The 13,577-nt window shown below is 43.0% G+C and overlaps 1 protein-coding gene and 1 long non-coding RNA gene across 2 annotated transcripts; one reads left to right on the top strand and one right to left on the bottom strand.

Moving 5' to 3' along the window:
• Positions 1-384: 384 nt before the first annotated feature.
• On the bottom strand, positions 385-6,151 carry LOC147983539 (uncharacterized). The gene is made up of 4 exons (XR_015614988.1): positions 4,684-6,151; positions 3,845-3,895; positions 3,092-3,226; positions 385-2,500 (listed from the first exon to the last, which is right to left on the bottom strand). It is a non-coding gene; the product is annotated as an uncharacterized LOC147983539 (long non-coding RNA).
• A 4,657-nt stretch (positions 6,152-10,808) lies between these two features.
• Positions 10,809-12,408, top strand: LOC147983538 (acyl-[acyl-carrier-protein] desaturase 7, chloroplastic-like). The gene is made up of 2 exons (XM_087543008.1): positions 10,809-10,939; positions 11,052-12,408. Exons 1-2 carry the CDS (start codon positions 10,830-10,832, stop codon positions 12,169-12,171), a joined length of 1,230 nt encoding a protein of 409 aa, XP_087399134.1. The 5' UTR covers positions 10,809-10,829; the 3' UTR covers positions 12,172-12,408.
• Positions 12,409-13,577: the final 1,169 nt, after the last annotated feature.

Raw genomic sequence — 13,577 nt, 5'->3', positions numbered from 1 at the left:
ATCACTATGCATAATTGCATATATATGCAACCAGGATTCATAGGAAAACCGGGGTTCAAATTTTGATTGGATCCGTATGAGCATGACTCGGGCAGCAGAGATTGAGCTGCTGCGCACAAACGATTGTACCTACTATGTCAAGCAATGAAATATCTAGTTCACGAAAAGATAAATATGTTCAAACATGTCAATCAGGCCACGTCTACAATAACTTGCTTCTTCTTAATTGCTACTAGTGGTTGGGGCGCACCCTTGGTGTGCCGCGTGAGAGGAAGCTAGGGCGGTGCTAGGTAGGGTGCGCCCCTTTCACTGCTTATCTGAACCAAGTACTGTTATTGGACCAGACAAAACAATGCAAATGCAACATTCATAGAATGGTCTGGCACCAGGTTTCAGCTCCCTTTTTGGATCTGGATATGCAATTCTTGATAAACTTATTATATTGATGCATCACGTGAGAAAGAAACTAAAATGCCATCATAGACAAGGACATCAATATAATAGCATCGGTAGATGCCGTGTTGGCTCCAGCGGCGACATTGCCATATACTCTGACATTCGTACGCAGTCCGTATTGAAATCTCAAAAAAGTCTTATTTTTTTATTTCATTTGTAAGAAGTCGAACTGAAGAGGAGAATATCTCTTACATTACATATGTCTTCACCAAAGCGCTCTAACATGCAATGCAAGTAAGAGGTAGTTGATCTCCCTACACCAAAAGTTAACAAATCAATTTGCAAACAAAAAAGCTGAGATAAGTTCCAAATAATATGGTATAAATTTTTCTTAATTAACACAAGAATACAAAAAAGGGATATCCTCATGAACAACAGCAGAAGGGAAAGCCTAAAATGTTTTCTCGGAACTAATGACCCAAAGTACTGAAGTAACCTCTAAACTTCTTCTTGGACAACTGAACTGACATATCTTTTAACCGCAAAAAGAGAAATGACAGTACAAACTATATGCTATCAAATATGGCTAGGACCATACATCAACATTAAAATCCTGGGAGTGGGCACTCTCAAGATATTTGTTGCACAACACAAAACTGATTTTAATATCATAGCCGACTTATCTGGAAACCAGTATGTACAGAAGCTGTCATATACAAAACATTCAGAACAAACATAATAGCTATTGATCTCAAAACTTAATCGGCAAACACAAACACAGTAATGCTAGCTAGTACCTTTGAAATGCAGAGGGGGGTATTCAAGATGGGATGGGATTCATCATCAAATGGACCTATAAATGCATCATGGATGACCAACCATAATACTGAAGTAATCAATGCATATTTATGAACCACCTTGAAATTAAAACAATGATGTGTTGCAGAATGTATAGCCACTAAAGTAGCCAGGAAAACATATTAGCTCTTTCTAACAACATACATATATTATCAGGAAGCATCAAGCACATATTAAACTACTAAAGTCTCTTGCTGCAAAACATTCAAAGAAACATCTTCATTGCCCTGCTACTTTGTTGAACTGGATTCGCCAGCTACTTAGATGCTCGGTTTGAAAAAAAGTATTCATCAAATAGCAGCGACTATTATGTCCAAACAAACACTTGTCAAGACAATAAAAATGGCATATTGCATAAACAACAATAATAACTCATCCTGAAGTTGCTGACCAAAGTCTTAAAAGAACACCTAAATCACCATGATGTTTGAACTTCAAAAACGGCTGGTTTAATTGAGACCAAAATATCTTAAGCATGCAGGAATTAATAAAAAAATAGCATAAAGTGGGATGTGTTTATCGCAGTAATGGTAGGGATGTGATGGAACCAAATGGTCCAAATTGGAGCTTTGACTCTCCCAAGGCTCCTATCTAATGATTTACGCCACCAGAAACAATTCTGTATATCTATCTTGCCCAAAGAATCACCCATGGGGCTGTGGTTCCCTTGGTTTATTTTCTAGCATCAAAGCAGGCTTCAGCATGTATGTATGCAATTTTTTAGGGGAAGTAAAATACAGAATGGTCTACAAAAGACTGAAACCGTTGAGCTGCCGGTCACATTAACTAAGAAGGTCTGGCATCCATAAAGAAAACACAGGGGCAGACCTCAGACATTGAGCAGCAGAATACATTGACCAGCAAAACCACAATCGTAACCACAGTTGGAATAAAAACAAACACAAGACGTGCGAAGCATACATAGTAGCAAGTAAATACGCAAAGAACAACAGAGACCAAACTGTCAAACACACAGAAAAAAATTAAGAGGGTCAAGAGGAGTTAGTGTGATACCTCAACAGGAACCAAAGACTAAAGCCAAATTCCAAACGTGAGAATGATCAGTGCGGCACATGCAAGAATGCACAGAAATTGATCCTACTCCTGATCAACTACTTGGCCTTTGCGGTAACCGCTGAAATAGTTGCTGATGCTCCTTTTAGCCTAGTTATGGAATCATTAAGCTCGACAGTCCTTCTTGAGCCCTTCTCTCCATTGGCAGGTACGTTTTCAGCACCGCTAGGTCCTGCAATACAAAGAAATGCCACAGGAAAGGAAATCAAATGATGAAAAAATGAATCACCAAGAGGATTGACCTATGAAGCTAAATCTGTTTTCTAAATTCTGGCCCTCGTTAATGACTACATTTTCTATTCATATGACTCTGTGTACTTCACTGTTGTTAGATACCACAAAGCTCTCATCGGGCCATTCTTAACATGAAATATCTTCACCTTGATGTAAGCACAAAGTTGATTATGTTCTTAACCATTTCTACCACGAGGCATATGTTCAGAAGAACTGACACTCGCTTGCAAGTTAACAAACTGCATAGGCACACATGTTGTTCCCCTGAGTTGACAAAAAAATGGAATTAGCATGTCGGGGAAAACAACACAATTAAATGACAATGGATTTATTTTACCAAAAGCAAATTATATGCTTTTCCTGGGAATGTTGTTGTTGCTTAATATGTTTTAATGCTAGCTTTCATCCCATGATTGATAGGAATGAAAAAAATTGAAATAGGAAATTATTTGGTTAAGAAAAGATCGACATGCGTGAGTGTCCTTAGTTCTTAGGGAAACAGAGAGTTCTTAGGGCTCAATACTATTACCTAAGTGCTTTTACCAACAATTTCCCAAACACCACCATACTGGTTCATGCCCAGAACTGAAGCCACCTTGGAACTGCTATCTTCATGATGCATTATACCCTTGAGGGTCTCCAGGTTCGTTCGCTACAGCTCGTCCTGTGCGCCGTCGTCATCGAGGGGTGAAACAGAAATGCCAATCGATCAGACCTAAACCCAAACCCTAACAAACAAAACAAGGGAAATATGAAGCTCCTGTAGAAACACTCCCCATCTCCGATCACTGGTCTAAATTCTGAATAGCCATCAAGATTGTTCATCCCATTAGAAGAAACAATATAATGATTCCTTACTTCGGAGATGGGTTGTGTCTGCAACAACCACACAAATACGAGAATTGAAATTACAGAGTACAACATGGAAACAACATATCTAAAAATGTGATGGAAAGTTTGTTTTTATTCCAATTTTCGGTTTTTGAAACCACTATCATATATAATCCCATCACCGATATTGATTTGTTGCTGTTCAATAAGAAAAGAAGAGTATATATGTTATTGTCTAATAAACTCAACAACAGTACAAGTATGATTTAGATTCCATCAAACTATCACAACCAAGAGTTAACATACAATTTAGTATCCATAAAAGAGAAAATAGTCCTTCTGAACAGTTCATCGTACAGTTGAATCAAAGTATCTTGTGATCTAGGACTTTCATCCTTATATTTCACGCACTTAAAATTCGAACATCACATTAGGCAAAATGGAGACAAACCTGGTGCCGCACATGTCCCGAACATATTTGCCTTCCTTCTCTACAAAAAATCTATTTGACAAGAAATGAAGAAAACGAAGTTAAAAGTCCATATATCCTGCCAGTCTTACAATTGTACAGAATCAACAAGAAGTCGAGCATTTTCCTTTTCCCAGTAAAAAGAAACAAGAATGTAATAGCAAGACCACAAACGTTCAAGTCCAAAGCTCTTTATTTTCGGGAACTAATAAATGGAAGTGTAAATGAAATTAGATTCTGAGGTTTCTGAAAGAGTTCGAGGTACCAATCAACCAAATGCCGAAACTTCTCAACCAAATCCTGAAGTGGTCAGACATTTTGCATGTAAATGACAAATGATTTAGAGAAATTATGCTTGGTTATGCCGTCTTGAACTAATGTCTAGACTAAATCTTTTGATAGCAATATCTGTTTACAAAGGAAGTCGTACATTCGACTTCAGGCCCTGTTACAAAAATATTGCAGTAATCAGGACATGACCTCGTGATTTCCACAAATTTTACAGGGAAATTGCAACAAGATAGCCATGCGCTTCAATATACAATGCCAGATTTATGAAAGACCCACAATCAACAAGGATGTGTGTACTGCTGCCAACATTTGCCCAAGATTCCTCCTCTACTCTAGGACGCCACATGATGCACTAACCAAGATTCCTTGCCTTGATTAAACTAATATGTCCAGAATTAACATTAACAAGCAGAAATCAAGAATCCAATTCCAGTTTCTATGCACATAAAATAGTTAAGTACAGGAATGCTCATATGGTCATACTACCCAAGAATCACAAGTGCGAAGATTAAACAAGATTCAGGTCATACCCTGTTCTTGAGCCAACTCCAGGGCGATTTCCCCTTTTCAGGCCTGGGTCTCACCTCCTACTCCATGGAGTTAGCATCAGGATTCACACATTTTGTATTAGCAAGGTGAAAGGACTAACAAGATTGAAAAATGTGGATGTGTCCAAATCCTATATACTCTTGCCGATTTTTATATGAACTGAGCTTCGACTTTCGAGGCTTTGTAGTCAGATTCAAACGTTTAGGTAACAGATGGCCAAAGGCCCAAACTTCTCGACCAAACTCCAGGATGGAGTAAGAGACCAAAGGCTTTTGCATAAAAGTGGTCGAGGATCTAGACAATGTACGTCAAGTTAAGTAATACAGTGCAAGCATTCAGATTAACTTCTCCTATAATACGAGTCATTTACACTGAAAACTGATTCATTTTGAGTTAAGGATTTGTTGCAAAAGTATCACAACAACCATTGCCACGACATGATCCTCATATCTCCCCACATTCTCCACTTGCAGCAAAATATGTCATCACGCTGAGTAGGAGAATCAATTAGCACAAGACTGGAAACCTAAATCTTGAACAGTTTCCAATAATCACAACAAGATGCTCGTTTGTCTCTAAATTCACACTGCACCACAAGAAGAACCCCGAGTCATAATCATGAAATACCTAATCAAACGGTCCCCAACATTTGCCCAAGATTGCGCGTGTATTACTCTAAATCATCCCCAAGATTTCAACAAACTGAAGAGATCACACTTCCACACCCTGAACAAGAAAATCATCACAGTCCCATACTCCAAATCACAATTCAGCAAGCAAGAAGACCAGATTCAGATTCAGGCTATACCTTTTCCTTTCTCAGGAGCGCATCCTTGGCGTATGACGATTCCACCTGCTCGAGAAGAAACCAAGTAAGGCTCAAGAACGCACTCTAGTAACTCCAAGAAACAACATCGCGGAAGCCCGTCACCAGCTGCTCCTTGCCTTCCTCCATGATAACCGCCCGCTGCTGTCGCAGGATATGGTGGAACTCCAGTTCCTAGTCGAACGACCCTGTCACGTTCCTCTGCACCATCATCCTCATCCCCGCCGTGGAGATTGACCCAAGGCAAAGGCGAAGTCGGGGAAGCTGCTCGCGGAGCTTGGGGGGAAAGGTGCCGGAAAGGGAACGGCGGCAAGCCTGCCCTTCCTGTCGACCCACGCCGCGGCGGAGCTCGACCCATCGACGCCGCCTCCGAGGTAGTCGTGGGAGGGGGTGGAGGAGTTGCTGCTGCCCGCGGAGCTCGGAGGAGAAGGAATCATGACCAACTCCTTGCCCTTCCGAGGGTCCACCACCGTGGCGGGGCTCGACCATCGGTGCCGCCTCCGGCCTGCTCGAGGTGGAGGGGCGTCGCGCGGGGAGGTGGCTGGTGGCGGCGTGAGGAGAATAATCGAGGGAGAGGAGAGAAGGCGGCGGCGTCCTCAAGCGAGAAGGGGGTCGTGCGCAGACCCTTGGCTAGGTAGGTTTTGCCCGACTGCTTTCGATCTCGTAATTTTTTTCTACCGCTAATCTATACCACTGTATAGTGTACGAGTTTTGAATGAATCTAGAATAGCAATCCTGATCGTTGGTGCTCTCAATCTAACGGTTGGGAGCAGTGGGATTTGCATGAACAGTGGCTGCTTCAAATCCATGTCTGATATTTCTAAAATTCGCTGTGTGACCCACCATCTAACCATGCTCTGGATCTTTCCACTATGGGCTGGACTACACACTTGCTCCTTTAAATTATTTATTAATTCGTACTACCTGGCTACATGTATGCATCGACCGCTTCACGAGAGACTGGCATGTGAGCCTAGCATTGCAATGTTGTATACATGATGAACTTTTTGATTTTCTTATTATTTGAAACAAGTAGTAAGGTACCTAGGATAATTAGAATGAGAAAAAAATGTGCAAATAACCTATCAAATAGTACGTTTTGACTTTTTTACTTTCTTAGCCGACATGAGATAGAGATGGTGAAAATTTATAATTAATCACACTTCTTCTTTTCACATCATTTTTCTCCAAAAAGAAAGTTTAGTATGAGTCCAATAAACAGAAGGACTTCCTAAACAATTTTTATATATATAAAAGGGCAAAGATTATATCTAATGTTTCATACAAAGAAAATCATTGTACTATGTTTATTGGGGGAATAGTTGTTATCTGGCCTTGCCAAGCCCAAAAATGATTCCACAAATGTCTATTGGATATCTGCATTTGAAGCTTCTATGAAAATTTTATCATAGTATGCGTACTTTAGTTTTTTACACTAATTTAGTACCATGCTTATACGTAATCAGCTGACGTGCAAAGCACGTACAAATTACTAATACAGTAAAAGGACACGTGCACCGCGCGGTTACTGGCCCTTCGTGCACACCTTATTGTTTCTAATTTGTCCTGATGACCAGGAAGAGGAGCACCCGTCACCACGTCGGTGGGGCAGATCAATTATATTTTCCAAGAAAAAAAGGTGCGGTGTTAATCAATGTGCCGAAGGACTGATTAACAGTGCTGAGGAGGAATTAGCTCAGATGGAAGCTTGTATCTGGTACTACATGCGTAGTCCTGGGTCCTGCGTTGATCTACTTGTCTAACCCATACCTTTGTATAAATCTATCAACAGTTCTAAGATCAAGAAAATCTGTTGTAGGAAAACAACACGTTAGGATTGCTCTTAATTAATAGAGAATGAGAAAAATAACACAACTTATCTTGATGGCATGTTGCATGGATATAATTTCTATAGTGGTAGTTGGTCGGTTAGCAAGATTCCATTACTGGGACCAAGTTTACTTTTTTTTATTCAAAAATTGTTTTTTTGGAGGGTGCGGGAAATTCGGTTTCCAAAATATTTCGACAAATCCAGCTTTTTTGCATGAAATTTTGAAATGAATTTTGAATTCAAATGTTTCTTACATCTAAATATACTTAGTTTAACACAATGCATACACGAAGCGCTTCCGATTAAATTGGTCAAGCTGGCTTCCTTACCTATCCAAGATCACTAGTTTGACTAATTGCTACGGGCACCTAAATCAATTTTTTCAAAGCGTTGGATAAAGCAAAAAAAAAGTATTTCGCACTAGAGAGAATTGAAATCGCAACGTGACACTGGCAGGTTGCACACCCTACAACTGGGTAAAGTCATTTCATATGCAATGTATGTGCCCGACTCAAAAAAATATGTAATGTATGTATATGAAGCATATTGACACGGTTTCTATCGTTTAATTTCAAAAGAACTGGGCGGTAACCAAGTTTTCGGAGACCACTGAAATTTTTGGTTTCCAGTCTGTTATTGGCCGGAGAAAAACCAATCTGGGTACATCGTCAAAATTGCAATAACCACAAGTTATCGAATTCCATCTTAAAAGTGGCTTTACTCGGCAACAGGAAAGGTTACTAAATCCTAAATGATAACGCCCACACGTGTGGCACTTATTAACATGGCCGAAACACAATCGATGTCGTTCGATTCATTTGCACGAATATTACAGTAGTTGCCATCTGGATCAAGAGCCACGTAAGCAGCCAACGTCGTTTGGGCGTTATCATTTAGTGCCACATGTGTGGGCGCTCCTCGCCCGAATGGACACACGACGCTCGCCCCAACGTGTGGGTGAAACTCCTCTTCATCCACACGACGCTCGCACGGTGATAGATGGCAACTACAGTTGTGCATATGTGACAACTATAGTTGACCATGCATGGCAACTATGGTTTGAGCACACGTGGCAACTAGTTAATCACACACGACAACTATGTTTGACCATACATGGCAACTATGGTTTGACCACACGTGACAACTCTAATTAGTTACACATGGTAACTATAATTAATGATGTATTGCAACTAATGTTAATCACATATGGCAACTATAGTAATTAAACATGACAACTATAGTTAATTACACATGGCAACTAAAGTTAATCACACATGCGTTCGCGCTCACGGGATAGGGGTGAGCAGTTGGCACACAGGGTTGTGTGGTCCATCGTAGCTGCACCCGAACGTGTGGGCAGTTTTAATGTTCGCCCACACAGGGCCGTGTCGGCTGGCTTCTGGATACAACCGGACGAGTCGTGTGGTCGGGTGTCCATTGTGCCATACGTGTGATAGTTATCGGCGTCCTACTAAATAACAACAAAATCTGTTGAGCAAAAAGCAAGCGATCTCATAACATGAAATTTTAGATTCCTCAGGAACCCCTGCACTATATCACTATTCAATATTCATTTCCGTACTCTGGGAAGGTGAACAAGTCTTGTGATCATAATTATCTTGATTGATACTTCCTAACTAAACATGGAGAGACATGCCCAATATATTTTCAGCCAACTATTTGCTGAATTAGACCGGCAGCGTTGCCCATATTTTGATGAATAGTTTTCAGTTTGGCTTGAGCGGCACAGTGGTTCGCCCATGCATTTGACCAGTTCGGCCCATGATCGATATGCAAACCTAACAGAGAGTTTAATTAGCAAATGTTTCCGCCCCGGCACGTCGGCTTGCATGCACATGGCGCAATAATGTGGGTGCCAAATCTAATACTGGTCCATATTAATCCTACTCCATATCTAATACTAGCAGATGTTCTGAATCAACCCATATGTACCGTGCAGCCATGAATCACTTATGTGGAGTTGTGGACTATGCATTATTGCATTGCATATGCGACCGGGATTTAAAATTTTACCAAAACTTTGGCGGCAACAATTTTTTTCTCATTTGGTTAGATAATTTCAGTTGTACATAAATTCAAGGTAAGTTGAAAGATAAGTTTTTCAAACTATATATTTCCAGCCCACTGGCAGAATTGCTATCCCAAACTGAAAGATTCTTTCACTCACTTTGCCCTTTCTAATACTGGTACACAATCACACACAAAATTCAGGCACGTATACAAAATGTAGTCTGTGATCCAAATTAACTAACGCTACCTCAGGTCAACTTTAGTACAAAGTTGTACAATATATTGTTAATTGGTATGGATCAGCGGGAGGGCGAACAAAAGTTTGTTTGTCAATTTAAATGGTTATTCTCTGTGCTTGACTCATAGTGTGAAGCTGGTCTATAAATGTAGTCTCCGATCCAAATTAATTAACGCTACCTCAAATCAGCTTTAGTACAAAGTTGTACTAAAGTAGTGTTAATTGATATGGATCGGAGAGAGTACGGAGAAAAGTTTGTTTGCCAATTTAAATGGTTATTCTCGGCGATTGACTCGTAGTGTGAAGCTGGTCTATAAATCATTATTTTGAATCGCATTAGCTAAATGACAGTCAACTGAATTTCAAATTGGGGTCAATCGATTTTTGAGAGTTCGCGGAGGAAAGAAAAGAGAAGAAAGGGGCTCATCGGAGGGCTACCCCATTATCTATCTTAGGGTTTAGCATGGGGGCGATGGTGGGGCTTCGCCGGAGAAAAAACTTGACACCGGAGGGGGGAGGGGGGGAGAGAGTGGGGCTAGATGGGTGGCCGGGGGTGGTGGGGGGACAGTTCAGGGGAAGGCGGTCGCGGGTGGCGGGGGCCGGCGGTTCGACCGGCGGCCCCTTTGGCAGTCTGCTGAGGAGGAGGAAGAAGGGTTATGCGCCGTAGGATCTTTGTCCAAATATAAAAGTCACATGACTTGCATGTCGCCATTCCCTTTTTACTCCCGGCACTTACTCATGGTGGAGTGAAGCTGTAGGCACTTACTAATGGAAGAGTGAAGCTAGCTGCTCTATAAACTAGATGATGCCCCGCGCGTTGCTGCGGGAATTGGTTGCAATATATTTCAATAAGATTAGATTGTGTGAAATATAAATTTTTAGATTAACAACACATGAACCAAAATTAAACATGCATATGACTTATTATATGTGATAAAATATTTATTGAATTTAAGTTGAACAATAGAATGATAATTATTCTCCCATGCATGGTTGCATGTGGTGGTGGGTCTTTATCATGCATGGTTGTATGTTATGGTGGGCCTTATCCCATCTATAATTGTATGGTGATGTGGCATGCTTGCATGTTAAGATAAATAGGTTAGTGGGGATCAATCTCTTAGGTATATAAGATATGTGCCAACCACGCAAAAGAAGATGTACTCCGCTTCCATCTTGGTGGAGTAGAGCAGAGCGCGGTATGGCGGCCTCATGGCTCCTCAAACATCCTTGTCCACCAGCAAGGCCATGGACAAGAACAAGGAATGCTACGGGTCTCCGTCTCCAGCAGGTGACCACCATCACTTACCGGTACGTACATACATACTGTATGTCCTTCACTTCAGGCGAATCTGTGATGAATTAAGTGTACGTAGGACTGTATAAATGCATGCAATTCAATAGATCGCTGGATTTTTCGCAGGCGAACCACGTGCACTGGCCGCAGCGCCGCCGTTGCGGTTAAGCACGAGGAGGAGGAGGGCGCTGACCAAGAGTGGCTGGCGTACCTGGAGCCGGCCAAGCTAGAGGTGTTCGACCAGCTGGAGCCCTGGGCCGAGGCGAACGTGGTGCCGCTCCTTAAGCCCGCGCAGGTGGCGTGGCAGCCGACGGACTTGCTGCCGGACCCGGCGTCGCTGGGCGCCGACGGCTTCCACGCGGCGTGCTCCGACATCAGCGCGCGCGCGGCCGGCCTGCCCGACGCGCACCTCGTGTGCCTCGTGGGGAACATGGTCACGGAGGAGGCGCTGCCGACGTACCAGAGCATACCCAACCGCTTCGAGGCCGTGCGCGACCTCACCGGCTCCAGCGGCACTGCCTGGGCGCGCTGGATCCGCGGCTGGTCTGCCGAGGAGAACCGGCACGGCGACGTGCTCAACAGGTACCTCTTCCTCTCCGGCCGCGTCGACATGCGGCAGGTCGAGAGGACCATCCACAACCTCATCCAGTCCGGCATGGTCATGAACGCTGCGCGGAGCCCCTACCACGGCTTCATCTACGTCGCCTTCCAGGAGCGTGCCACCTCCATCTCGCACGGCAACACAGCCCGTCACGCCAAGGAGCATGGCGACCTGGTGCTGGCCCGCATATGCGGCGCCATCGCCGCCGACGAGAAGCGCCACGAGCTGGCCTACACGCGCATCGTGGGGAAGCTGTTCGAGATCGACCCGGACGGCGCCGTGCGCGCGCTGGCGTATATGATGCGCCGCCGGATCGTCATGCCGGCGTCCCTCATGACAGACAGCCGCGATGGTGACCTCTTCGCGCACTACGCGGCCGTGGCGCAGCAGACCGGCATTTACACCGCCTCCGACTACCGTAGCATCTTGGAGCACCTGATGAAGCAGTGGGGGGTGGAAGAGCTGGCGGCGGCGGAACTCTCCGACGACGGGAGGCGTGCGCGGGAGTACGTGTGCGCCTTGCCCCACAAGATCCGCAGGTTGGAGGAAAAGGCTCACGAGCGCAGCGGCCAGAAAGCCCAGCCTGCAACATCGGCCCCGTTTAGCTGGATCTTTGATAAGCCTCTCAACAACAGCATGGGGTAATCAAATTATTACTTTCATATACCCTAAATATCGTTTAAATCATTATTTTTCGATCCAGCCTTTGAGATGAAGTATTCTTCATCTCTACTTTGCCACTGTCGGCGCCACTATGAGTACTTTTTTTCTGATCAGGTTGAAGTTATGAGTATGGTATTGTACTACTATATTTTCGTAAGTTGTTTTATCACATTCTAAAAATAAATATAATACAAGGAGAGTGAAAGTTGTATTCGTGTATGTCTATTTATCAATGTAACATCCTAATTCTTTTTTTCTTTGGCTGCAAAATGTAACATCGTAATTCTAACTGAGAGTCATCCAAAGTCCAAACTAACTGAAATTAATAAGTGATCCTACGTCCATCCTGCAAAAAGAATTTATCATCCTTTCTTTCTTCACTAAGAAGCGACTAGGGTAAGCATCAAACCATTTCCCGCCATCCACCACCGTGGGCAATGAGTTTCTGGGCTCCCCTCCTGTGCAAGCCTCTTCAGCATGTGAGGTGCAGGAATCTCGGTGCCAGCTCGTAGATATGTTAGGGTTAGGGTTCCACAGTGGCACATCATTGATGGTCGCACCAATAACATGTTGAATTAGTTTACCATGAGCTTTTTCTCCAGTTTGACAGTGGCGTCCAGGGCTCATGAGCGTAGATTCCTGTAGTCCTTTCTAGAAGATGGGGCTGGAGTTTCCGTGGTATGTCGACGCACTAGCGCCAACAACTTTTCACTGCTGTTTGGTCCTCTGGCTGCATCCCTATCACGTTGTTTCATCCTCGTGGACCGGCAAGATGCTCATGAGATATAACCCAAGTCTGGCTCTTGAATTTGCGACTCTTCCAATTGTGACGGCTTCTTTTCCATTGCACTAGTATGGCTGAACCGTGAATACCATCCGCATCAACAACTTCAGGTTGGCTCTATTGATGGAGTTGCATGCGGGCGCCGGGGGGGGGGGGGGGATGGATGTAGGTCTCATCATGGATTTTTGATGTAATTTTATTTGTTTTCTTGAGTTGCTTGCACTTCTAGTCTAGTTAATCCAAGTTTTTATTTTAAAAAATCCCAAGTTCATACAAAATAAACTACTAGTGAAAAATAATAATTTGCAAAAATAAACTAAGCTTCACCTCGCATGTTAGACTATCAAAAATAATTTCACAAGAAAGTGTATGTAAACACAAACATAAGAAAGATTTTTTTATAGAGAAAAGGTGTGAGCCCGACTTTATAAATAAAGCCACAAGGCAAGATCCGAAACACATAGATGTAACTATAGGAAGGATAGGTTCAAATAGCTGCTCATGCAGTAGGGAATACAGTAGGAGAAATGCAGACCAATAACCTATGGACAATGACTAAGAGAAGGAAACAACATCACGAAAGCGTAAGGCCGACTGGGAGTCC

The sequence above is a fragment of the Triticum urartu genome, chromosome 2A (assembly GCF_056163025.1).
Source record: "Triticum urartu cultivar PI428250 chromosome 2A, HENAU_Tu73, whole genome shotgun sequence".
Taxonomy (NCBI): Eukaryota; Viridiplantae; Streptophyta; class Magnoliopsida; order Poales; family Poaceae; genus Triticum; species Triticum urartu.
This window is presented reverse-complemented; position numbering and strand designations above follow the sequence as displayed.